This window comes from Strongylocentrotus purpuratus, unplaced genomic scaffold (assembly GCF_000002235.5).
Source record: "Strongylocentrotus purpuratus isolate Spur 01 unplaced genomic scaffold, Spur_5.0 spur5_scaffold_12, whole genome shotgun sequence".
NCBI classification, from domain to species: Eukaryota; Metazoa; Echinodermata; class Echinoidea; order Camarodonta; family Strongylocentrotidae; genus Strongylocentrotus; species Strongylocentrotus purpuratus.
In genome coordinates, this window is record NW_022145597.1 from 18651149 (window position 1) to 18678867 (window position 27719).

Genomic DNA, 27719 nt, shown 5'->3' on the forward strand with positions numbered 1-27719 from the left:
TGAATGTCGGCGGAGCAATCGTCGGCGGAGCATGTGTCATGGAACCTTAAAAGGATATCACATGTAGCAATCCTCGTTCTCGTCGTGCAAATCTAAAAGTCCCTAATGATATTATTTCGATCAGTAAGAACACTTTCCAAAATAATGACATTTTCCTTTATAAAGCAATACCATATCGATAAGTTCCAAGCATAATGGTTTACGTTCTTCGTAAAGCAACATGGCAGCGGCTATAAAATTCTTCTTACAACTATGGATATACATGTATGCATATCCCTGTTATAACGATAAGGTGTCTTAGCAACAATAGTCATATCATAAAGTTGTCATGAGAAGAGTAAAATATCTTGTTATTCTGTTTGACTGTGAACAAGTCCGAATCAATCGTAGCTCCGAACGCGAGAGATTGGAAATTATAAAATTGTGATATAAACAAAATTATTTCGATGTCGGAACACTTTATTTAAGACAATGCAATTTTGTTGTTGTGCATTTAAGGTTTGGCAATACAGAATATCATGAAAAGATATGAAATCTATCAGAAAAACATACAATATGACATGGCCTAAACAAAATATCCCGATGTAGACGAAGAAAGAAAGGTGATATACTTTGACCACATTAAAAGACATCAGAGTCTCTTGAAAGATTTGTTGGAAGGAAAAGTAGAAGGTACCAGACAAGAAGAAAAAACAAGAACCAACTGGGAGGGGAACAGTAAGGGGTGGAATGGAAAGACACTGCAATATGTATCATTGATTGTTATTTCAACACAAACAAAACAACTAATACTTTATTTTGAAACGTATATGTAACATGAGAAATACAAAATGCTATAAAATGAAATGAAATAGTGTAATAAAATTTTAGAGAGCATTATGTTCCCCTATTGGGAATATGTGGCAATCGACCTCCGAGGTAGGAGAAAATACCTTGATTTCCAAGGGGCACGAACAGAATGTGCACCCTCCCCCATTCCGCTTATGGTAATTCTCATGTGTCTTTCATGCAGGCCGTCGTTGTGCAGAGACTCCTGATATACACTGAAGAGGAGGAGGTCGAGCTCTGGTACGGCATCGTACTCGTCGTCTGTATCTTCATCCTCCAGATCATACGGATATCGGGCGATGTCTTCTTCTGGTCGTTCAGTTGTCGTACGGCATGTCGGCTGCGGAGTGGTATACTCACTGTGACGTTCCGCAGGCTGGCACACCTCAGGAGCCTCAAGCAACATAGCGTTGGCGAGGTAAGAGAGTGGCGTACATTTCTATGACACGGATTCATATCCCACCGCTGCCACCATGTCAGTTATGAAAGAAAAGGGATGAGGAAAATATGGGAAGGAATAAGAGGGAGAGAATGAAAGGGAGAGAGTTTATATTTAGCATCTATCTACCCCGAAATTCTGGACCTGCCCCCCCCCCATCCCCTCCCCTCCATGACAACATTACCCCTCAATGACTGGGCTCGGCTACGCTACGTCACTATCGCTCCTCCTACATTGTGGTCCCGAAACGCTCATTATATCTATTTCACATATGTACATAGGTAGGGGATAAGGTTGAGAGTAATCCTAACCCTTTCCTTAAACTTAATATTGAAATTAACTCCTAATCATGAAGCCTATCCTAGACATGCCGGATAACTAATTATTCGCTAGGTAGTTGACTTTGATAGTGATAATGTTGAAAAGGTAGTTGTCCGGGGTAGAAGCTCTGTAGAATTTCCGATACACCGTCAAATAAATCTACAATAGACATCTTCACGTCTACAATACCATACATCACATTATTCACTTTGTGTATTACTTGTATCAAAAAGACATCGCGATGATTTTAAAATGTCATATTCTAAATTAATGTTTATCTTGTTCTTGACAGGTTATGAACGTGTGCGCAAACGACAGTCAGCGTCTCTTTGACGTCTGCGTGATCGGAAACTTTCTCGTCTCATCCGCAGCCCTGCTTATATCAACCCTCTTCGCCACGCAGTTCATCGTAGGTTGGGGAGCGTTGATCGGGACTCTTGCTACGTTCATCATCTTCGTACCACTCCAGGTACCCGTTTCACAAAGCTTTTTTCAATGACAAATCTGCTTATAACCAATCAGAAGCAAGGATTTCAGTAGCTTATAACAAAAACTATCATTTGTCACTGATGACAAGTTTTGTGAAACGTCCTCCAATCAATCGTCGTCAATATACTAGTGGCGTATCCAGGGGGTGGGGGGAGGGGGGGCGAGAGGACCCTTTTCTTAAATCAAAACATAATCGCAACTATATATTTCACTTTTGTTCTTAATTCTTTTTTGTGTGCGTGCACATTTCAAAAGGTGACATTCAATGCCGTCAATTTCCTCCTTTAGCTTAATAGTTGCTTGAAAATGTCCTACATGCAAAAAAGGCTAAAGAACAAAAAGTGTGATAAGCTCTGCATATCTCCTTTTTGCAGACAGAAAATTTCAATATTGGGGTCGGTCGCCTCCACTCCATAGCTACGCATGCGGAAATATTTACTTGAAGATTCGAATTTAGGACTCCTCAGCTGCGCACTTTTTCTTTTCTTTCTCTTTTCATTTTTTTTTTCATTCTTTGGGTGGAGAGGGGGCGGGGGGGGGGCGTAAACCTGTAAATTCGATATCACAACTTTTATCAACTCGAAGGTTTTTTTTTAATAGCCTATTGTATGTCCCAATAGGTGCAAACAAGTTACGTACAGGGCCATTGAATCTGCCTTAAGTTGAATTCTCAAAAATAATTGCGATCGTGATTTCATTATCATATACAAATATTCCACCTATTTTGTTTTTATTTTGTATTTACTTCCTTCATTCTGCAGGTCATGGCCGGGAAGACCATATCTAAGATCAGGATGAAATGTATCAAGGTGATCGATGTCCGGGTCCAGAAGATGAACGAACTTCTCACCTTCATCAAACTCATTAAGATGTACGCCTGGGAGTTACCATTCTCAAAGGCGATTGGAGGTATAGTTATGCGGGGATTTTTTTATGGAAATTTTTGTCATCTTCATCAAACTCATTAAGATGTACGCCTGGGAGAAACCATTCTCAAAGGCGATAGGATGTATAGTTATGTGGTGATTTTTTTTTGGTGGAAATTTATGGGGAAGAAAGGTGAATTAAATAGCGTGAATAAGGATACTCCCTAGGGAGTGGAGATGGTGCACACTTGAGTGTGGGGTAGTATTCAAGTCATGGGATATACATATAGATTATTATTATTGTTAATATTGAACTATGCGAAACATTGGAGTTTGAATTGCATTTGTATGTTAGGATCACAAAATTATGTATACCCATTGATTTTACTTTCGTTTTCTTGTTTTTCTTTCAAATTGTGTTTTTTCTCCGTGTCTTGCAGGTATTCGCAGCCGAGAAAGGTCGTATTTAGCCAAGGCAGGGATCTTGCAGAGTTTCAGTCTTTCTATTGTTTCCATCATTCCAAGTCTTGCTTCCGTGCTTTCCATTATCATCCACGTTGCTATGGGCAACTCGCTCTCTGCCTCTCAGGTAATAATCAATTTTAGGCTATTCTTTAAAGGTCTGTTTTCATCAGCTCGAGTTTGCCAAATAATCCGCTATTTTTAGACTCGGGATATTATCCCGAAACTGGACATTGCGTCTTCACCAGACCGATACGCTCATCGCAAACTAGCTGGGATGGGCGCAAATTAGATATTTTGGAAACAAGACCAAGATTTCTCGACCAATTATCCCGCTAATTGCAACTGCGGGCTGATTAAGACGCAAATTAACTGGCTAATTTGCAATCGGGATAGTTTTAAAAAAGCGGGTTACTTGGCAAACTCGAGCTGATGAAGTCATGCCTTTGTCGCCACCGGAGCAAAAAAGAATCGCTTCAATATATTTTTTGACTATTTTTCTTCTCTCTGTTATCCCTTTGCTGCACTGGTTAAGAATTGTAATAATAATTGGGTCTTATCTACCCAGGGTAGCCACATCGGTATTGAATAATATTGCTCTTCCTGCGGCCACCTGCAAATACTATTATCATCCTAGCATTGCCAGGTATCCATTTACACCAGAATTGAGAGTGGCAAATATGGATTGATGTCTTGCCAATTAAGGACGGTAGTGTCGGGCTGGGATTCGAACGCTCAACCTTTCAATTGAGAGTCAAATGAATGAACCACTTTACAACGACACACCTCCACTGGTAGTGAAACAAAAGTGTTTGCCAGGGGTGGAGATTTCTTTTCATGACCCTGGGGGAGGGGGTGGGGGGGGGGGGCGACGACATTTGAGAAACCGGTCAGGGAGATTCTTTAATGCTACCTCACTCACACCACTGAATAAGAAGGAAAAATGGATTTTAAGACGCTCTTTGATTGATTATAACTAAGCTCACCAACAAAGGGAGAAAAAATGTTGTGTTTTTAAATTAAAAAACTTCCATTTTAGACCATATTTTGTATTGACCAATCAGGCAGATCAATGTGATTATGCACGTTTCCGGGAGGGGGGGGGGTGTAAACGATTTTTACCCTTTTCCATGGAGACGCGTCCATTTCTAATATCTAAAAGAAATTCAAGATCTGACAAATTAAAAGTCTATATAATTTTTTAACGTTTTTATTTGTTTCTCTGATTTTTTAATATATTTCATATAGGCCTTCACACTGATAGCCCTATTAAACGTGTGTCGGGCTGTGTTTGGACCGACTCCCTTTGCGGTTCGTATGCTGGCCGAATCGACCGTGGCATTGAGACGTATAAAGGTTTGTACCAACCAAAGGGCAATTATCATTATTATTAATATTATCATTATTATTATTATTATTATTATTAGTAGTAGTAGTAGTAGTACTATTAGTAGTAGTAGAAGTAATAGCAGTAGTAGTATTAGTTGTAGTAGTAGTAGTAGTAGTAGAAGTAGTAGTATCATTATTGTTTTTATAGTTATTATTAATGTTGGTGTGGTTGTTGATGTTGTCATAACTACCAATACCATACCCTAAAAAAATAGAGTCCATAAGATCTAATTCAATTGTGTATAACTATTGTTGATGTTTTTACAGTGTACGAAATCACGACTTCGAAGTAGGCCTATTGTATTGCTAATCCATATCCAAAAGTATAACCTCTCCAATTATTTGTTCTTCTGTTCAATTGCAGTCGATCATTATCATGGAGAGCGCGAAACCGAATGAGAAGCTTGACGAGAGCAGTAAGAACGCCATTGAAATCAACGGAGGTGAGTTCGGATGGGATGTTATCTACAACAAAGAAGATGAGAAAGAGTCGGACGTCACCATGGAAACCACTGGCTCTGAGGATGAGAACAAGAATGGGGAGATCAACAGGAATGGACAAGATAAAACAGGTGTGTTTCACTAGCCACAGGCTTGAGGAACTTCTTAGATTACAGGGATATGCTTTGGTTTGCAATTATAATACAATGCAAGTATATAATAAGCCACAAATATGATAACATCGTCAACCCAATAAACCGATATTACGCTGGCACTGGCGGATCCAGGTTTCTTTTACTTGGGAGAAGTGTGTCAAAATTGTTGAAAATAATATTTTTGGCGGATTAGGCATACCTCCCCCCCCCCCTCCCTTGTACCCCTTGGATCACTGATTGGCAAACAAACTGTTATAGAACCACTTCTAAAGCAAAAATGGACCCTTCGTAAATAATTTCATGTATTAACAAAAAATTACATGAAAAATCTTTCACTGTTCCCTTTTTTAATAAAACGTTTCCCAAAAAACAAACATTTACAAAATATGCACATTAACACTTAACACATTTCATGGTATGCCTGGGGGAAAATGATTCCCTCAGTGGCTGTGGCTTTATTTATATTGTTGGAGTAAAAATGATTTATATCTCCTTTTATTAATTAATGACTAGAAATGTAAACTGGAAAATGAATATAACCCAATTTAATACACTTTAGAGTTCTTTGTTGGTGTTAGTTTTGAGCGATGTGATTTTAAAAATCCGGTCGTAATTTCAGAATAATTTTTATTTCAATAAATGTTTTTCTTTTAGTTGTGATAATAAAGAATGGGTCTACCGATGCCGCCAAATCTAATGGAGTAAAGAAACCGACATCCAACGGAAAACCTAAGCCTAAGCCGGGGACTGTAGAAAATGTCTCAAGCAAGATTGTTCCCGTTCTGTTTGACATCAACTTTGACCTACCTAAAGTAAGTTCATTGCATAAGATCGCAAAGTCTTTTTAGAAATCAACTTAAGGAAATGTTATTAGGCCTACACTGATTACGTAATACTAATTACGTAGGGGACGAAGTTGGATAGACAGGTTTGTTTCTTCTTCAAAAGTCTTTCCGACTATGTTAATGTTAGTGAAAGACTAATGCAGACATTACATTTTTGCGGGTGACGTTTAGCAACTCTAAATTTCCCGGCTTCACAAAATACCAATCACGGAGACAGGAATCGCAAATCAGTCTTTTAGGACTCTTTGGCTTTTTCGGTCAATTGTGTACAAGTGTCTTGGATGGAGGAGTTTATACAATGTGCTAAGTTCAATTTACATCCACAATTTGAATATAATCATAAACAAAATAGGAAGAAGCAAAATAATAAGTGCAAACTTGAATGAATAGAATAGACTATAAATATAAAAGCGATACAAATCAAAATGTTAGGGATGAACAGAGGTCAAGTGACTTATCAAAGGCCGATTAATCAAGAGTTATGTCAATAATCATCAGTTCCCATCCTGCCCCTGTCGGATAGAGCTAGACCTTTTCAAGTAAAAAAGTTCTACATCAATAATGATAATAATAACACCAACAAAAATGATAATTATTAATAATAATGATAATAATGATAATAATAATAACAATGATAACAATAATTATTATGATAATATTAATAATAATAATTATGATATTAATAATAATTATAGGCATTTCTTTTGCGCCGTCTATCTAGAAATTCTATTCCGGGGCGCATTAATTATTTCCCCGGCTTTAGCCAAGCTGCCATTACAGCGCTCTGGCATTTCAAGGAATTTATTCCTGTCAGGTAATCATAATACAAAAAATAAAAAATAATACCAACAATAATAATGATAATGTTATCAACAATAATATTAACGATCATGATAATCATAATAATCATAATAGTAATAACGAAGATTGAATCCTTTTCATGTTGCCTATGTGTTCTTATTCGCTCTTCCAACTACCTAGGAGAAGCTTGTCGGTGTATGCGGATTGGTTGGGAGTGGGAAGTCATCCCTGATCAACGCCATCTTGGGCCAGATGGAGAAGGTCAACGGAACCTGCAAGGTCAGGGGAAAATTCGCTTACGTCGCGCAGGAGGCCTGGATCTTCAATGCTACAGTACGGGAGAACATCCTCTTTGGAACACCGTTCGACGAGGAGCGCTACACCATGGTCATGGAAGCCTGTAGCCTGAAGCAAGACCTGGAAATCTTAACCAATGGCGATCAGACAGAGGTATGAACCGAATTAATGCATGCGTTACTTACTGTGACATCGTTTATTTAAACTGTTTGTTTGATTTCGCTTTTACTTAGGGCAAAAGTATTCGTGGCTTCATATGTTAGAGATAATGAATCTAGGCGTGGATATGGTATAGTTCGTTAGCTATTTTTTCCTTCTTTCAAAATATCAGTGGTATTAAAGAGAGTTTTCTTTATGCCATTCTGATTGTATGGGTTTAGATCCCACTGCTGCCATCATGTCAGTAATGAAAGAGTCAAAGGTCATTTCAATGGCATGGGTTTATATCCCACCGTTGCCACTATGTTAGTAATGAAAGAGTCTCTAGTCGTTTTGAATACCATGGGTTCAGATCCCACCGCTGCCAATATAAAAAGTGATAGAGAAGAATTTTTCCTTCGTAATTTGTAGATCGGTGAGCGAGGAATCAATTTGAGTGGTGGTCAGAAGCAGAGGGTCAGTCTTGCCCGTGCTGTGTATGCAGACAATGACGTGTATTTCCTAGATGATCCATTGAGTGCGGTAGACTCACACGTCGGAGAACACATCTTCAACAAGTGCATCAAAGGTGTCTTGAGCAAGAAAACAATTCTCTTCGTCACTCACCAGCTTCAGGTAGAGATCTATTGTTTTTACGTTATCATTCATCATTGCACTCAGTGGCGTAGCTATGGTCCACGGAGGGGGGCACTAGTCCCAATCGAATGACAAAAACGGAGGGAACAGAGAGAGAGGGAGAGAGGAAAAAGGCGATGAGAAAGAAAATGATAGGTAACGATCCCTCAACTATACCAACAATCGGGGCCTGGGAATTCGTATTCACCCGCCTAGGCAAACCACTGCCCCCTACCCCCCCCCCCCCCTTTCATGGTGCCGACGGTCCCTTAATTGCGGGAAACGCTGGCGGGAAGAGTATTTGGCGTCCTGCAAAATCAGTCCACAATGCTAAAGTGGCAGCTAGTATATAAACTTGTAACCGAATATTAAATATCATACCCAGGAGGCGCGATGGCTCAAGGAGGCGCGATAGCTCAGTTGGTAGAGCAGTGGTCTTGAAACCAAGTCGATGCGCTACTGCTCTTTGGTAAGGTATTAATCCTCATTACCAGGTCCAGTCGGAGAGGACCTAAAACCGTCGGCCGTCGCTTACTTACAAACGTTTATGTTTTCTTAGCAGTCAGGTAAAATAACCACCAATAACCAATATCTATTGCCAAAATGACGTTTTCACATAATTAACTTATTTAAAGTTCCACCATCAGTTTATACAGGCTTGACATGGGAAGGAAGCAATAGCGTTGCAAAAAGAATTTTTTTTCGTTCAGCACACAGAATATAATATATATATATATATATATATTTTTTTTTTATTTTTTTATTATTTTTTTTTTAAAATTTATTACGCAGTACTTACAAGATTGTGACTCGATAGCAGTAATGGTGGAAGGTCGGATCGCAGAGAGGGGAACTCACAGTGAATTGATGACGTCAGAAGGGGAATATGCTCGTCTCATCACAACGCATTACACGAAACCTGAAGACGACGAAGAAGGAGATGGAACCACACCCACTGACCCACAATCACCAAAGCTTAAAAGGTATAGAACATGATCGCAGAGACTTTCGAGAATCAACCTCAGGCGATTTCAACCGCCTTGTCTTTTCACCTTTGAAATGTGCGAACATACAATGACATAAAGTCAAACCTGTCTATAGCGACCGCCCAAGGTAAACACTGAAAATGGTCTTGGAAGACAGGCGGTCTTTGTAGACAGGTTCCTTTAGTACATGTTTCAATGAGAAACCATTTTCAAGGGAAACAAAAAATGTGGTCTTTGTAGACAGGTGGTCACTAAAGCAGGTTTGTATTTATTATGTAATCCAAACATAACTTTATTGGCACTGCAGTAGAGTTCCAGAATTGCCCTCGATTTAATTTCTTGAAGGTCTTTGCAATCGTGTTAACAGTCTAATCTGTCTCCGCGTCCTTCTCTCTATAAAAGCCACCTGTCTATAGTGATCATCTATACTGTATTCCTCTATGATTGTTAGAGAACCTGCTTAGAAAGGCCACCAGCACCTTTATTTAGTGGCCCCTCTTTCTGTTTCCCTTGGGGTTATATATTTCTTTTCCTTTTTTCAATAATAACAACATTAACATGACATTTGTATATTATGTACTTGTACCAAACACATCTTGGTAATACACTGTAAAAATTCCAAATGTACTGTTTATTTCAGATAAACAAGAAATTTAATTTTTTACTGATGTAACACCTACTTTGTTTGTTTCATGTTTGATAATATAGACAATTGAGCAGACAGAAGTCAACCTCACCAAGTGCGGCCAGTGAAGACGAGTTTACCGACCCTGCTGAACAAGATGAAGGTAGGACCCCAATTTTCAGTTTCAAAGTTTTTTTTCCGGATAACGGAATATTTGTTGTACTGTGGGCACATTCCGATTGGCGATGAAGGACCAGGCTATCAAAATTCCTTAAGGTTTTTTTTTAAGTGTCTGTATTTTATCAAATTTCTGTCTTTCATAAAATAACTAATTTAAGTTTTATTGAGTTTTGGTGTTGTTGTTGTTGTTGTTGTTGGTTAGTGTTTTTATGACAATCAGTCAATTTTTATTATTATTGTGTGTCCATGCAGGTCAGTTAACAACATCCGAAAAACGTTCTGGCGGATCGCTGTCATGGAAGACCTACCACGGTTATATTCAGGCTATGGGTGGATACTTCAACGCCTTCATAGTCCTCTTGGGGTTCATCTTGGTTGTCGCGCTGTTAACATTCAACAACTGGTGGCTCAGTTACTGGATTGAAATCAGTGGCAATAGACCGGTAGGTGGAAAGCTAGGCAGCGTTTTACGAAACGTGGGTTCATATCCCCCCGCTGCCACCATGTCAGTGGTGAAAAGTGTAAAAGTCTGTAATTTCAAATTGTTCTTTGAACGGTTTCGTGAAAGCTGGACAGCGTTTTACGAAACGTCTTAAGAAAAAGTTCGCAGTCATCTAAAAGCCATGGGTTCATATCCCACCGCTGCCACCATGTCAGTAGTGAAACGTGTAAAAGTCTGTAAAGTCAACTTGATCTTAGGACGGTTTCGTGAAACGATGCCCAAAGCTAAATGCCAATATGATGCAAACCAAATTGTAATATCAAAGGTGCGATTCTAATTCAAGTAAGGGCGTTGCTAGATTTTTGTCTATTGCGAGTGTTGGACCAAATAAGAACAAGAAATGTAATTGTACTGTCAGCGAATCGGCAGTCAAGGTGGCTTTTCAGTAAATCTGGTCCTACAGCATTAGCAGGTACCCATATTCAGCAGTCAGCAGACATTGCTCGGCAGGTTATCGCTGAGTTGGAAAGCAGCAGTCTTTTAAAGAAGTTGGTGAAAGATGCAGTCCAGGAGGCTGTATCTGGCATCGCTGCTCGGTTAGAGGAGCAAGAAGGGCGGGTAATGGATTTGGAGGGGAAGGTGAAAGCGCAGGAAGATGAAATCAAGCGCCTTAAGAAGGAAGGAGAAAGCTGTACAGTTTTTTGTTCGGCTTTAGAAATAAAGCTGGATGCGCTAGAGCAGCAGGGAAGGTGTAACAACATCCGAATCCTCGGAGTAAAGGAGTCTGCAGAGGAGATTCCGGAGGTGGTCGTGATGGAGGTTGGAGAGAAGCTTGGAGTCAAACTAACCCCAGCTGACTTCGATCGCTGTCATCGCCTCGGCACGTCTTCACCTGATGCCAATCAGAGGAAAAAACATCGCCCTCTTCTGGTAAAGTTTTCAAGCCGGCGCATCAGGGGTCTGGTAATGGGAGCCAGATCCAAGCTGAAAGGCACTGACATCTTCCTGAACGATGACCTCACACCCGCCAGACAGAAGCTTTTGTACAATGTCCGCCACTGCCCGAAAGTAGAGCGATCCTTTAGCCAAGAAGGGAGGATCTTTGCGGGCATTAAGAACACAAGCGGCGGCTTTACCAAAAAACTTATAACTTGTGATGCAGACATTGCTAAGCTCTGAAACCAACAGAACAGTACACCAGCATCTCATTATCATACTTTCAGTATTTTTCCTTGCAGTTTTTCTATGGCAGCCTTTACATGCCCATTTTATTGCCTTATGTTATTTTTATACATTTTCTCGTTTTCATGTATTTTCTTATTTAACTTCTTTTTCTGGTCTCTTTTTTTTTCTTCTCACTCTCTTGCAATTATTATGGATCCTTCCTATATTGTTGCTTTAAATGTGTTTTTGTTACCTTTTAATCTTTGTAGTATATTAATCTCCCATATATGTGTTAATATGTTTTCTGACAATCTTCTTGACTTGTATTCCCAACACTTAGACTTCATATTTTATTTTGTGATTCCAATCCAAGATGGTTAATATAGAAGAAGTTGCTTGTAATATTTTAGAAAATAATGCAAGCACGCTAGAGCCCAATGTTAATGATAATTTTGATCATGCCTCTCCAATTGTTTGTCATTACTGTTCAGAAAATCAATTTATGGATGGGTTTCGTAATAAATGTGAAAATGATGTTACTGTCCTACATTTAAATGTTAGAAGTATGCATAAAAATGTTGATGCTTTTAATACTCTTATCAGAAACCTCAATGATAGCTCTACAATAATTGGGGTCACGGAGACTTGGTTTTCGAGTGAGAGTGATGTTAATTTATATTCTATTTCTGGATATAGTTTGGTGTCTAATCACAGACGTGATAAAAGAGGCGGTGGTGTTGCTTTATACATTCCAGTTGGTATGGATTTCCAAGTAAGGCATGACTTAAATGTGATGACTGATCAGTTGGAGTCTATTTTTGTAGAGTGTTTTATTCCAGGCAAAAAGAATGTTATCTTTGGAGTTATATACAGACCTCCCCAGAGTAATATAGATCTTACTGTGAATGAATTGCAGAGTATATTGTTGAACCCACTATTTGTCAATAAGTCAATATTCTTAATGGGAGATTATAATATAAACCTTCTTCAATGTGATGAAAATGACCATTATAATGCTTTTTTGAATATGATGTTGTCATTTTCTTTAATGCCATTAATTACAAAACCCACAAGGGTAACTGATAGTTCATCTACCCTTATTGATAACATATTTTGTAATTTGCAACCTTTTCCACCTTCAGGTATTATAATATCAGATCTTTCAGATCATTTCCCTATCTTCACTAGAGTGAATTTTCGTAATACTGCTCATAAACATGAATGTAAATATATTCGTAAAAACAATCCTACTAACATTGAGAAGTTTCGAGAAGCACTAACGGCAACTGACTGGAGTGCAGTTTTACTTGAAAAGGATGTTAATATTTCATTCAACAATTTCTTTAATAAGTTTTTGCTACTCTATGATGAAATTGTTCCGATTTCCAAATGTAATACTAGAAATCGTAAGAAAATTCCACGCATGCCATGGGTCAGTGCTTCCTTGTTGAAGTCTATCAATAAGAAGAATGAGTTGTATTATTCTTATAAAGTTAGTGGAAGAGAATCATCACGTAAACGATATGTTGATTATAAAAACACCCTTACTTCAGTCTTGCGTGCAGCAAAGAAAACATATTATTTTGCTCAGTTTCAAGCAACTTCAAACGATATCAAAGGAACTTGGAAAGTGATAAGAAATGTGTTCAAGTCAAAGAAAAAAAATTCTGATGTAAAGAATATTGAAATTGATGGTCGTTTAGTGGAAGATAAGAATATTATTGTGGAAAAATTCAATGATTATTTTTGCAGTATTGGTCCTAATCTGTCACGGGCGGTCCCTTCCTGTCAAAAATCTTTTAACGATTTCCTGAAAGAATCTAACAAGAAAAGCTTATTCCTTTTCCCATTAGTTAGGGAAGAGTTGCTTACTATTGTGAATTCGCTTAAGGCTGGGAAAAGTCCTGGTTACGATGGTGTCAATAATGACATAATTAAACAGGTTATCTTAGCGATTATTCAACCCCTTATTCATGTTTTTAATTCATCAATGTTAAATGGAATAGTCCCCGAAAACATGAAAATTGCAAAAGTCGTACCCGTTTTTAAAAAGGGTGATCCTCAATCTTTTTCAAATTACCGTCCTATTTCACTTCTAACCTCCTTCTCAAAGATCCTTGAGAAAGTGATTTATGTTAGAACTTTAGAATTTTTCAACAAAAGTAAAATATTCTCAAATTTTCAGTTTGGGTTCCGAGAGAAACATACTACCTCTCATGCCTTGCTGCACTTTATAGATAAGATTTCACAAGCAATAGACAAAAAGATGCACACAATCGGTATATTTCTTGATTATTCCAAGGCATTTGATACTATAGATCATGAAATTTTGCTAGGGAAATTATCGCATTATGGTGTCAGGGGCACAGCTCTGGACTGGTTTAAGAGCTACTTAGCTGACAGGAAACAATTTGTTTCTTTAAACGGTTTTGATTCAGGGTTACAGAATGTCACATGCGGCGTTCCTCAGGGATCTCTCCTTGGTCCGCTCTTGTTTATTGTATATATTAATGACTTTCATTTCTCATCTGATATTTTGTCATTCATTTTATTTGCTGATGATTCCAGCTTGTACTATTCACACAAAAATTCACAAACTCTGTTAGAAACGGTTAATTTCGAACTAAGTAAAGTTACTTTGTGGATTCAAGCAAATAAATTGTCTTTAAATCTGCAAAAGACAAATTATATGTTTTTTAGTAATACAATCAAAGTGCTTCCAGGAGATGTATCATTTAATAATGTATTGATAGATAGGGTATCATCAACAAAATTCCTTGGTTTGCACATTGATGAGCAAATGAGTTGGAAAATTCATGTAAATCATCTCTATAAGACATTGTCAAGAAACAGTGGCGTAATTCATAAACTGAAATCAATTTTACCTAAAGGCATCCTTCTATTAATGTACTCAACATTAATCCTCCCCTATCTTAATTATGGTGTTCTTGCTTGGGGTAACTCTCTTAAAACTAACCTTGAAAAGTTATATTTGATTCAAAAGAGGGTCTTAAGAATTATTTGTAACGTTAGCTTTCGTACGCACACTAATCCGCTTTTTTATTCGCATAGAATTTTAAAGGTGCAAGATATTTATCACCTTCAACTGGGTTCTTTAATGTACAACTTCGATTCTGGTGTCCTTCCACAGGCTCTAGTCAGCATTTTTAAGAAAAATAGTCAAGTTCATGACCATGCTACACGAAATGCCTCTGCGTTTCACTTACTCCAAGTAAGGACAAAGTTAACTTTTAATACTTTGGTTTTTACTGGACCTAAATTTTGGAACTCTCTAGGCTCTAGCGTTAAGCAATCTGTTAGTCTCTCTTCATTTAAGTGTAAACTTAAGGTTTATCTTCTCGATAAATACTGTGACTCATAGAGTAGTTCATTTTTGTATTTATTATGGTGCCAAGATATATTATGTATTACTATAAATGTAAATTTTCTTCTTGATATTAATATGTGTCTAACTGAATATTTTCAGATTGTCAACCTCTTATTCCCTCCCCCTGTTGTCTTGTGCCCGTTGTGTGCTGTGTCTTTTGTCGATGTGCTGTATTCTTCTATTATTTCTCATATTTTCTCTTTTCTCCCGTCTTGTCTAGTCTAGTCTCTCTTTTTGTTGTTGTTGTTGTGTGTGTGTACACTTCTTGTTTTGTTATACCCCCTTTTCCCTATTGTATTCTTAGGTAGTCACAAATATCTATTCATCATGTTTTATCCGGCTCAGAGGGGACCCTAATAATTACAAGCTCTGCTTTTACCAGGGTCTCCTCGTCTTTCTTTTAGTTAGCTATGTTTTTTATCATTATCATAATTTGTTATTTTGCTTTGTAAATGTGTTATGATCCAATGTTATGCTCTGTATGTCATTTGAAAGAAAGACGAATAAAATCTTATCTTATCTTATCTTATCTTATATTCAACTGGATGGAGTGTAACAAAAGTGTACTAACGCCTTACCAAAAGACGACAGAGCCGGGCTGGGATTCGTAATCTCTACCCTTGGATTACAAAACAATTGAATGAACCATTATACCACGACATCTCCTTTTATCATTATTATCATAGTATAATGAAACATTGGACGAGGAACCCCCAACTTTAGTGAATGACCCTCAGCTATGGATTTACATGACGGTCTACGGTGGTTCCCTGGTTCTCATCTTCATCGTCGCAGCGCTCAAGAGTATCACCTACATGAAGGTAGGTAAACTTTCTACAACACAGTCGCACTTTTTCTTTTTAAAGAGAAGGTTGAGTTCTGGGAAGAGGTGAAAATAATGTGTGAGCGTTAACACCGTTATTATGCAAATGTGGAAGAACATTAGATCAAAAATTTTGCCTGCAAAGCATGGCTCTTCAAATGCTTTAATATTCTAGATATGGCATGTAACATCATAAAAATCCGTCCCGATTTTTATGTCACATGTTCGTGTAGTCCCATATACATATTTCTCTGTTCAGTGCTTGTAACTTTACCAAGACTGGGCCAAATTTATTATCATTTTGATGATTCCAGAACCTTGCAGTACTATACCAATACTTATATGCTAGATGATCAACCTTTTCTGATCGATTCCACACCGTTTCTTTCACAATGCAATCGCATGACCAGAACTCAACTTTATCTTTAACTACGTTGATCCTTCACTCTTGCCCCCAATTATCCACTCCCCGAACTCAACTAAAGACATACCTATTTTAGATTGCTTACAGTCACTGATTTTTTTTGTCTTTCCCAGTTAGAGTCATGAACAGATATTTTTGGTAATTTTTCAGTCTCAACGGCGCCTTTGAATAGGCAACTAGATATTGGCGCTTTATAAATTCCTGGATTGGATCGGATTGGATGGCCATATTGTTAAAAGAAAAAATGAACTAGATCGCATCTACTTTCAAAAAATCAAACATTCCAGGATTTCGGTATATTTCGGAGATTTTTCTGAAACCAAAAATTGTGTTTGATTAACACCAACACCAATTTTAAAGATTCTGTTGACACAATAGATTTTGGAAACACCAAGTAAACTATCTAATTATCAATCCTCAACTTCTTTTTTCTTCAGTTTACCCTGAAATCGTCATCCACCTTGCACAACAATCTCTTCAGATCAGTGATTAGAAGTCCAATGAGTTTCTTTGATACTACACCTATTGGAAGAGTACTCAACATGTTCTCCAAAGATCTAGATGAGCGTAAGTGATACCCTGGAATCGCCCCATTTTGTTTTCGCCGATTAGGCCTAAAATAAAAACTTGTTGTATTGCCCTTTGGGTGCCAAAACATGGGTCGGTCGGTCGGAAAAGATATTTTAGTTTTCAGTAGTTTTTTCCCGCCCTCTTTGGCTGATATTTCTCAGTTTTTAATGCTTTAATACATGTGTTTCAATGTCATCATTCCATTGGTTTGCACGAGTGAGAATTTTGGAATAATTCAATTTTATGCATTTATATCCCATTTAAAAAAACAAATTACATATTTCTTATTCATTAATATATAACAAAATCTAAAAAACGGTTTTTTTTTTTTTTTTTTTAAATGCCGACCGTAAATTTTCAGATTTTTGGGTCGATCGCAAAGGGCAATACAACAAGTTTTTATTTTAGGTCTTTAAAGAAACGGGTACTACCAGGGCATCAAGATCCCTCATTAGGTCATTTAGGGATTGGGAAGAACGCATGGGTAATAAATAAAATGGAATCTCATTACATTCTATGAAGCGTTCCAATAAAAGGGGGGGGGGTGACGGTATTGTAATGTATTTTTGTATTTCACGGTAAAAATTCACAATCAGTCTAAATAGAGTGCTTTTCAGTCAGTGGACATTGTTAAAAAAACAAGAAAAATTGACACGTTATTATATTGACAAAGAACAAATTTAAACATCTTCAAACAAATATTTGAAAAAATAAAAATCACAAAAAGAGAATCAAGTTATACTTTGCTTTGTCTTTTGTAGCGTGAACCCATGCCGGGGACTGATCTTTGGGGTCACCACTTTTACCAATTGGCTGAAATTTGAATTAACAAGTAGATCAGTGGGATAGGAGGGGTCCAACCATTATGTGTGCGTGTTTATTTTCCCCCTCTCATTTTTGTCATTCGCCCTCTCTTTTCCGTCATTCGATTTGGGGTCAAGGAGCACGTACCCCTCTTAGTACCCCCCCCCCCCTCCTCGTAGATACGCCAGTGCTACAACCAGATAGTGAAAGCGATTAAGAGTTATTGAGCAATTGAATGTAAATATGTATATAACAATTTTGGCATCTCGTGCGTTAAGCTGCATCAGATTATAAAATTAGCGTTTTCAATCAATTTTTCTTCTTCATTTGAATACGTGGTTATCATCTATTCTTTATTTTATTTTCATTAAAAAAAATTAAAAAATTATATTTAATTTGAAAATTCCATTCACTTATTTCTTGATCAGTTATGTCATGGGGATACCAATTAATTTGTATTTTACCTGTTTATATGCTTGTGTAGTTATCTATTTTGTTTTTTATGCTGTTATTTTTGTTCATCTTACCAAACAGGGCCTCATGGAAGACCACCAAATTGGTGATATGTGCCACCCTGTATAAACATCAGAAATAAATAAATAAATAAATAAATAAATTAATTAATATATATATATTCTTATTTCTTATTTCATAGTCGACGTGATGCTCTCGATCAACATGGAATTGAGCATTAACTATATGTTGACGATTGCCGCATCATTGATCACCATCACTGTCATCTTCCCCTACTTCCTCTGCGCTTTCATTCCTATCATCATCATCTTCATTTTCATCATGATCTTCTATCGAAGAGGGGTCAACGATATGAAACAGTTGGAAAACGTGAGCCGATCGCAGTGGTTCTCACACACCGGTTCGACGCTGATCGGTTTGACCACCATCCATGCGTACGATAAGACCGATGAGTTTATAAAGAGGTAAGGTGGATCGAGTAAAATGGACTACTATCTATATTTTCTTATTTCTTCTTTCTTAGTCGACGTGATGCTCCCGATCAACATGGAATTGAGTATTAACTATATGTTGACGATTGCCGCGTCGTTGATCACCATCACGGTGATCTTTCCCTACTTCCTCTGCGCTTTTATTCCAATCATCGTCATCTTCTATTTCATCATGGTCTTCTACCGAAGAGGCGTCAACGACATGAAACAGTTGGAAAACGTGAGCCGATCGCCGTGGTTCTCTCACATCGGATCGACCGCGATGGGTTTGACCACGATCCATGCCTATGATAAGACAAATGATGTTATAAAGAGGTAAGGTGGAGTCACACAGATGTATTTATGATAATGGTGGTGGTGGTGATGGTGGTGGTATTGAAGACGATTCATGCCTATTATAAGACCAATGATGTTATCAAGAGGTAAATTTGGCAGAGTCCCGATGATATATTTTTGATAAACTAAATGATGCTGGTGGTGATGTTGATGATAACGATGGGGAGGATGATTATAATGATTAAGATGGGGGAGGAAGAGAATGATGATGATGAGGAGAATGATGAGGATGATGATGATGAGGAGGAGGAGGAGGAGGAGGATTATAATGATGGAGATGAGGGAGGAAAAAAGGAGAAGGAGGGGAAGAAGAAGAAGAAGAAGAAGAAGAAGAAGAAGGGATAGAATGGTGATGATGATGATGAGGAGGATTATAATGATGAAGATGGGGAGGAGAATGACGATGATGATGAGGAGGAGGAGGAGGATTATAATGATGAGGATGGAGGAGGAGGAGGAAAGAAAGGAGGAGGAGGAGAATGATGATAGCCGGTATTCATACCCTTGCCTCACGAACATGATCGTCTTTCTCTTAAATGACATCCCTTATTTTGTACTTTTTACTCTGTCTAAATACGTTATTAAACTTTGACTTACGACCGAGCTTCAATCCAGAGCTATGTTTGAATGTAAGTAGTCCGAAGGAGGCGAAATGTTCTTCGAAGAATTCGCTTCTTTCAGGCAATATTCAATGCCCCTATTTTCACATCCTTACTTCGTCCTCAGGTTCGTCGATCTCTTGAACGTGAACGCATATCCTTTGATGTTGTTTCGAATGGCTACTCGATGGGCTGGAGCTCGTCTTGAGCTTCTCGTTGTCCTCGTCATCACCATCACCAATCTGATGGTTGTCCTACGACATGGGAAGATATCACCCTCTGTCGCTGGTCTAGCTATATCTTATGCAATGCAGGTATGTGCCTAATTTCCACATTATTAATGTCGATGGTGATGATAATAAGGATCAATGTCCAGGAGGGGTGGTGGGGCTTTAGGGGCTGAAGCCCTCCCCCAATATTGTGCGAATCTTCAATGAAAAGGAAGAAAGAAAGAAAGGAAGATGAATGCTCTTTAGAGACCAACGATTTTAGGACAAGAAGCACTGGATATAAATTCGTAATTTGTACTTCTTGGCTAGACAGTCTTGATTGTACTTGAAACAGAGCTTTCAATAAACATGTGATTGAAGTACCCTGTCAGAATAAATAGATAACTAAAGAAATGAACAACTAAACGGAGCTCTATGCCCCGAGATCGCGTCCCCTTTTAGAATGTCTTCTATTTTCTTTAAATAATAAATATCATAATATGTCTTATTTAACCGGGGTAGGTAGCCTCATCAGTAATAATTATGTTCTCCCTGAGGGCACTGTAATCATATGGTGGGCAGAGCCATCTATACACAGAGTTTGGCCAACTTGGTTTCACTGAGTCACAACGTGGCGTATATTCTTTTGTTTTGTGCTTGTCCAACAAAGAAGTAGTCGCCATTATTGTGTCGAACTCGAACCGAGTCGACCAAACTCTGTGTATAGATGGCTCTGATGGTCGGATGCTTTCAATAGACTTGAATGTGAAACACTTAATGAATTCCCTCATGCAAGTTGTAGTGCCTTTTTTAAGACAAGTAAATGCCTGGCTATTCTCATCTTCCTCTTTGATTGACACCCTGTGCCGTGGTTTTCTCTATCTCCAGTTGACGGGTATCTTCCAGATCACAATGAGTATGATGGCTGATACAGAAGCACGATTGTTTTCTGCAGAAAGGATGATGACATACATAAAGGTAGGTCCTGCATTTTTTAATAATTTTAATGAATAATTTACCGTTAGATATTAAAAAATAACCAACTGTGAATTTTTTCAAATCAAAACTAAACGCACATTTATATTTTCATTTGCCTGCGAGTAGTAGTTTTAAGCATTATCAGAAGTTCTTGCAGCACAGTAAAAGATACCGGCCTAGTTTCTGCGCTTCATAGAATTATATTAATATTATTATTATTATTATTATTATTGTTGTTGTTTTTCCGATGTCACGAGCGTATTTAAAGGGTGGCAAGAAGACCAATTTGCCCCTGCAGGTAGATGCCCCACCATGAGAATACAAAAGGCAGCCACATTTTAGCTGATTCATTAATTTGTAAGTCAATAATAATTGTAAGTTTGTTCTCCGAAACGCTCAAATTGTTTGTCCCTCCTGAGGCTAAGGTTTGGATACGCCAAAGGTTGATGTTCATGTTTTTTCTTCTTCTATTAAACAGGCTCTGAAACCGGAGGCACCCGAGAGTATCCCGTCCAGCTTACCTGCATCAGGCTGGCCCAGTAAAGGAGAGATAAAAATAAGTGATTACCGCATGAGATACCGAGAGAAACTTCCACTGGTTCTTAAAGATGTCCGGTGTACCATCCAAGCAGGGCAAAAGATTGGCATTGTGGGAAGAACGGGCTCAGGTGAGATACGGCTTTAAAGCTCCACCGCACTACTTATAGCTACTTGCGCCCTCTATATAAAGAACAATGCATAATCGGTGACCATTAATTGGTCCCCCATGATCCTCTTTTTCTTATGTTAATTGAAAGCTGATTTGATGAGATAACTACCTGGTCTAATCCCAGATGGGCTTTAAGAGTATAGCTCAGTGGTATAACAGTGGATACGTAACTTGGTAGGTCACGGGTTCGACACTAAGGTGATGCAATAAAAGCTCAGGGGAAGAACAACTAGCGGTCGCCTTCCCGGAAGATCACGCGTTGGAAACACATTAATTTGATTCAATAAATGTAGCTCGGGGATAGGGCAGCAGCTTCGTGGCGGGTTCGAAATCAAGTCGATGCAGTAATGGCCCAGTGGTAGAACAGTTGTCACATAACCGCGAGGTCCCGGGTGCGAATCCGAGGATGCCATTTTGATAAAACATGAATCCATAATGTATGTAAATAATGTAATAGTCCCTTGGACAGTCCCATGGATTAATTACACCGTTTTGTATTATCTTACTAATCCTATATCTAACAGGGAAGTCGTCATTGAGCGTTGCCCTGTTTCGTCTGGTGGAGGCTGATAAGGGATCTATAACGATCGATGATGTCGACATATCAGTTCTTGGTCTCTTTGATTTGAGATCTAAGATGTCCATCATTCCCCAGGATCCTGTCCTCTTCATCGGTAGCGTTAGGTACAGATAACCACAACTATCATCATCATCATCATCATTATCACCATCATTATCATTATCATCATCATAATCATGATGATCATCATCATCATCATCATCATCATCATCTTCATAATCATGATCATTACCATCATCATCATCATCATCATCATCACCACCATCAACATCATCATCATCATCATCATCATCATCATCATCATCATCCATCATTATTATCGTCATCGTCATCATCATCACCATCATCATCATCTTCATCATCTTCATCATCATCATCATCACCATCATCATCATCATCATCATCACCACCATCAACATCATAATCATCACCATCATCATCATCATCATCACCATCATCATCATCATCATCACCATCAGCATCATCATCATCATCATCATCATCTTCTTATTCATCTTCATCTTCATCATCATCATCATCATCATCATCATCATCATCATCATCATCATTTTGTATAAAGTATATAAGTTATTCTAAACACGCTACTCACAAAAGAAAATCACCAACACTTTGAATTCATGGTTGCATGCGGCGCCTGATTGGTATTAGTAGTAGAGTTGACACAAATTTAGAACGCATCTTTTGACCTGTTACGTTTGACAAGATCAGTATGTAATACAGGTTTGTTTTTCAACGAGTCGTCACCTTTTCAGTCTTTTCATAACAACCTATCATTTTACCCCATTCTAATATTATGTATTTATTATTTGCTTCTTCCCGTTTGGGGCCGTTTCTCTAGATACAATTTGGATCCATTTGGTGAAAACAGTGATGCAGATCTGTGGCAAGTACTAGAAAAAGCCTACATGAAAGAGAAGGTTAGTTACTTTTTTATATCATCAATTCACTCTTTGTTCAATAGTACATTTCTTGATTGTTGTTTAAATACAGGTTGCCAATCATGTAGCTTTCCATGTCAATATCAAACTTATTATAGTATATCATTAAATTTAGTTTATTTAAGAACACAAAAAGGTATATCGTTGCCATGTTCAAATAAAGGATTGCGTTTGTGGACCCAACACTAAACCTGATCCTAAACTTAAACCTAATCCAAGACACAATGATCATCCAAACCCTAACCCAACTTATTCGGTCATGCTCGGACAAACGTCGCCATAATCACACCACATCAGCTCGTTTTCTTCCTTGTGTGTAATTGGGTTTTACAGTCGTGTATCATCATCAATCAGATATGATTATTTGCGTCTGGGGACCGACCTTTTAACGTCACCATCCGAAAGGTGTGACTCAGTTTCGAACCTGCGTCCTCGGCTGAATCAGTTTCTAACCTATATTGTTAGCTGGATTACAGGCGCACACTGCAACGCCCCGCTTTCTCCATTCTAGTTTAAGTTACTTTTTTTTTTAAATCCAACTCATAGCGGTGATTAAATGTATGTCTGATATTTCTAGGTTACTCGACATTCGCCCCAGCAACACATAATTGTTCCGAATTCTATTTTGTTGAAGAGGTAGATAGGCTAAGGTTAGGGTAGCTTGGCTTGATTTCATGAAAGTCTATGCGATCATGTTGTGTATGTAATGAATGTATATAACCTAATTACTCCTATGAATTGTAATATTCAGATTAGTACTCTAGATGGCGGTCTCGAAGCTCTCGTTACAGAAGGAGGGGATAACTTCTCTGTTGGGGAGAGACAGTTGATGTGTATGGCGAGGGCACTACTTAGAAACAGCAAGGTGAGAAAATGATACTGCACTCCCCCTCTCCCTCCTATATATATTCCTCTCTCTCTCTCTCTCTCTCTCTCTGTCTCTCTCTCTCTCTCTCTGTCTATATATCTCTCTCTCTGTCTCTCTCTGTCTGTCTAGTCTGTCTGTCTTTCTCTCTCTCTCTCTCTCATATACTTTCTCTCACTCACTTTCTCTATCTCTATCTCTTTCTAATTCTCTCCCCCCTCTCTCTCTCTCTCTCTCTCTCACACACACACACACACACACACACTTTCTCTCTCACTTTCTCTCACTCTCTTTCTCACTTTCTCTCTCTCTCTCTCTCTCTCACACACACACACACTTTCTCTCTCACTTTCTCTCTCTCTCTCTCTCACACACACACTTTCTCTCTCACTCTCTTTCTCACTTTCTCTCTCTCTCTCTCACCTTCTCTCTCTCTCTCTAACCTTCTCTCTCTCTCTCTCTCTCGCTTACTCTCTCAATATTGTTGTCTCTCTTCTCATTCCATTTCCTTTTCATTGCATGGGCATACACCTCACTTAAATCTCTTGTTCGTCTTTTTTCTTTTTCCTTTTAAAATCTCTACTTCGTTTATATAGCATCTCCATCTGTTGCTTTCCCTTATACCAGTAAAGGCTCAGAGTCTTGGCCCTCATAATTATGAGAGGTCCCGGTTCCAAACCTCGCTCGGTGCTAACACAATAATAATAATAATAATAATAATAATAATAATAATAATAATAATAATAATAATAATAACAATGGGTTCTTGTATAGCGCTCATCTGTCAAACTTGGCATATCATTTTTATTTTCTAGAGGACGACACTTCAAGCTTTTGCTTAAGACAAGCCCTTTTCCGTATATACCATATCATTATCATACATCTGAGGTTATAAGATTGTTAATGTCTATTATGTTGATGTATATGCAATGGATAAACATCAAATCTAATCCAATCAAATCATTCTATTTCAGATCTTATTCTTGGACGAGGCAACAGCAGCGATCGACACAGAAACAGACAGCTTGATACAGCAGACAATACGAACAGCTTTTGATGACTGTACCACACTCACCATAGCACATCGACTCAATACAGTACTGGACTCGGATAAGATTCTAGTCATGGATGATGGGAAGGTATGATAATCATGTATTATTATGTGTCTGCCTGTCTGTTTTTGTCTGTCTGTTTGTCTTTCTGTTTGTCTTTATTTCTCTCTGTCTTTCTTTTTTCTTTTTTCTCTGTATTTTTTTGGTTTGTTTTGTATGTTTGCATTTGTCCATGTATTGCTTTGAAAAAATATCACAATAAAGTATTATAGTAATGCTGTTAATGGGCATGGCTAGGCGAGCTTCTAGAAGAATATTTTGGGGACTTCGGGTCGGGGAGGCGTATGGGCTCTGGCATTCTTTTTTCTACACAATTAAGTGTCGCTTAAATACCTTTCTAATCTAAAATGTTTGTGGGGGGGGGGGGGGCTAAAAATATAGAGTGGGGGCACTTGAACCCCCCCCCCCCACCCGAACCGTTACTGGGCGTGGCCAGGGAGGGCTGCATACCAAGTAGTAATTGTTGTCTGATAATCGAACAATGTCTTCTTTGTGGGTTTACACTTGTCGACAAGTGAAGTATTAATAAGGATAAATCTGCTTCAATTTTCTCGTCAATATGTTCATTAGTCAAAGATCTAGTCAGCATATATGGTCCTCTTGTTCATACTTCCCAAATATTGGAGATATAACACCCTACTATAGTTACACGTTGGGGAAACAGTGTTGCCTTTAACTTATGCATATACCAAGACCACCTTACATTTAAAACCTCGGTCCCACGTCACCGCCAAAACAATCTCCATACCAATTCCAAACCGATCGATTCTTAAACATCTTTCACTATTTGTTTGATCCCTTGCTGGTATGACTGGAGTATCACCTCGAGGCTTTTTATAGACTTCTCGCCTTCTAACCTATTTGTATATATATATATATATATATATATATATATATATATATATATACATATAAATATATATATATATATATGTGTGTGTGTGTATGTTTGATTTAACTTTGCATGTAAAGCCATGTTAATCTATATTGTTTCTTTGTAAAATTGTGATTGCTTTTTATATGCACGGTCGTGCTGAAGAACAGCCACTGGCTGAAGTATGCCACCGTGCTAAAATAAAATAAACAAACAAACAAGTTTATGGCTACTTTCTCCTCTACAGGTGGCGGAGTTCGATTCACCCTCAACTCTCCGGGCTAATCCTAAATCCATCTTCAGCGGGATGCTGGCAGCAGCCGAATCTCAGGGAAACTCTGACAAAGCCGACTAGCATAGCGTATTGAGAGACATAGTTGTGACACGCACGGATAGTTATATGCGCGGAATAGTTCCCTCTCACGGAAGAACAGATTTGCCCCAATCTGTCACAGGGCTGAAACTAGGCTCATGCTTCAACATCAGGCTTCCAGTTTCTACCATTTTACTCTTAAATTTGGTGACAGTGTCTTTTTTTGCCATGGTAATATACAAAAAAGACATAAAACATTATAAATAGCCCACCTCACTGCCCGAATAAGTGGTGGTAAGTTTAAACACAAATCGGGCAAGGGCCCCATACACCTATGAATTTTCTAGAATAGATTTATAACCAAAGAATTTTGCATTACAAGACTACAAAACAATGCCAAAGATATTTCAATGCTAATTTTCTGTTATATCATTACGTTTATTATTGTCTGTCATTGAATATATTATGTTGAAAGAAATGAAAATAAATTCGCTCTGTATAGAGCGACTACTACTACTACTACTACTACTACTACTACTACTACTACTACTACTTCTACTACCTGGAGTAAGAAAATAAACGATTTAGGAAATTACCAATTCCCCATTAAACATTAAGGTTCACTGCTATGTCAGGGTATTCTCAGTGCAATCAGAATCTATTTACTCTTAGTGAACCGTAGCTCTGTCTTATATGAATACATTATTCGGAAAATATATTGGAATATACATTTACAGGAATATGTACGTAGAATAGCTTTGAACATAGCCACAGTGAAGCCTTCTTTCACTTATCAGCGTCAAACGTAAAAAATGAATTTTAAATTCAAAATGCAAGAATGAAATTCAGACCATATCATCGGGAACTAAAGGGAGCGAAGCGCGATAAAGAATTTGTTTGTATCGTTTTGTTTATATTTCAATTTTCTGTTCATTCTTGTTTGTCATCACTAATGGGTGCAAGAAAAAAGTTTTAGAATATATGTGCTCAAAACTATTTGATGTTTGTAGTACTTAAAAGATGACCCCGTAATGATCACAAAGACTTTCGAGAACTCAACTCAAGGGGCAATTTCAACACCCTATTGTATATCCGTTGATTTTCATGTTCACAATACGTAATTCGTCATTATCAAAAATGTTTGCACATTCTAGGTGATGTTAAATATTATTTAAATTCATTTGGGTTGATGTTTTCGAAAGCCTTTTGCGATCGTCAAGGTGCTTTTATGAATTAAAAGAAAATCATTAAAAATATCTAGTTCTTATTATGTTCACTGTAAGGATTTTGTAATCAAATGAAACTAAAGCTATCATATGGGGTCTGAGATCTGATACTTTAATAATAATTTATAATAATTTATTTAATAATAATACTTTATGTCTACCTAGGCAACACTTTATAATTAAATGAAATGTTATCACCATTTTGAATTCATATTTCCCCATATATATTCATGTAGTTTGGTACAATGTTCGCCAGACACTTGGGGTGCCGAAGTGCGTTAATGTTGACTCTTAGTTTAATGAACTGACAAGAAGAGAGTTTTGTTTTGCTCCTTTTTAACTCAAAATTCGCTGACAGCGCATCTGCTGTTCCAACCCTTAATTGTCATGCCCGGCAGGTCCCCCGGTAACAACCCAGCTTCCAGGTCCAAGGTAATGCACCAGCATAGAATACTGTAGTCCTTGTAGAAAAATCATCCCC

The 27719-nt window shown here is 38.0% G+C and overlaps 1 protein-coding gene across 5 annotated transcripts in view; it reads left to right on the top strand.

Moving 5' to 3' along the window:
* Positions 1-27719, top strand: part of LOC594398 (multidrug resistance-associated protein 5) — a 39709-nt gene that overhangs the window by 11327 nt on the left and 663 nt on the right. For 2 of the 5 annotated variants that reach the window (XM_030981997.1, XM_030981999.1), the window contains exons 6-28: positions 1013-1246; positions 1881-2057; positions 2839-2986; positions 3384-3532; positions 4654-4761; positions 5159-5366; positions 6045-6202; positions 7217-7486; positions 7904-8107; positions 8900-9090; positions 9802-9881; positions 10151-10341; positions 15579-15713; positions 16577-16706; positions 18169-18451; positions 19541-19727; positions 20511-20600; positions 21079-21268; positions 21834-21993; positions 22749-22827; positions 23600-23713; positions 24688-24852; positions 25947-27719. The exon at positions 25947-27719 is cut by the window's right edge and continues 663 nt beyond it. In XM_030981997.1, the coding sequence (XP_030837857.1) occupies positions 1013-1246; positions 1881-2057; positions 2839-2986; positions 3384-3532; positions 4654-4761; positions 5159-5366; positions 6045-6202; positions 7217-7486; positions 7904-8107; positions 8900-9090; positions 9802-9881; positions 10151-10341; positions 15579-15713; positions 16577-16706; positions 18169-18451; positions 19541-19727; positions 20511-20600; positions 21079-21268; positions 21834-21993; positions 22749-22827; positions 23600-23713; positions 24688-24852; positions 25947-26054 (3759 nt within the window). In that variant the 3' untranslated portion in view covers positions 26055-27719. Of the gene's footprint in view, positions 1-1012; positions 1247-1880; positions 2058-2838; positions 2987-3383; positions 3533-4653; positions 4762-5158; positions 5367-6044; positions 6203-7216; positions 7487-7903; positions 8108-8899; positions 9091-9801; positions 9882-10150; positions 10342-15578; positions 15714-16576; positions 16707-18168; positions 18452-18510; positions 18794-19540; positions 19728-20510; positions 20601-21078; positions 21269-21833; positions 21994-22748; positions 22828-23599; positions 23714-24687; positions 24853-25946 lie in introns of those variants that run through there. The other 3 variants (XM_030982000.1, XM_030981998.1, XM_030982001.1) reach the window with 3 other exon arrangements.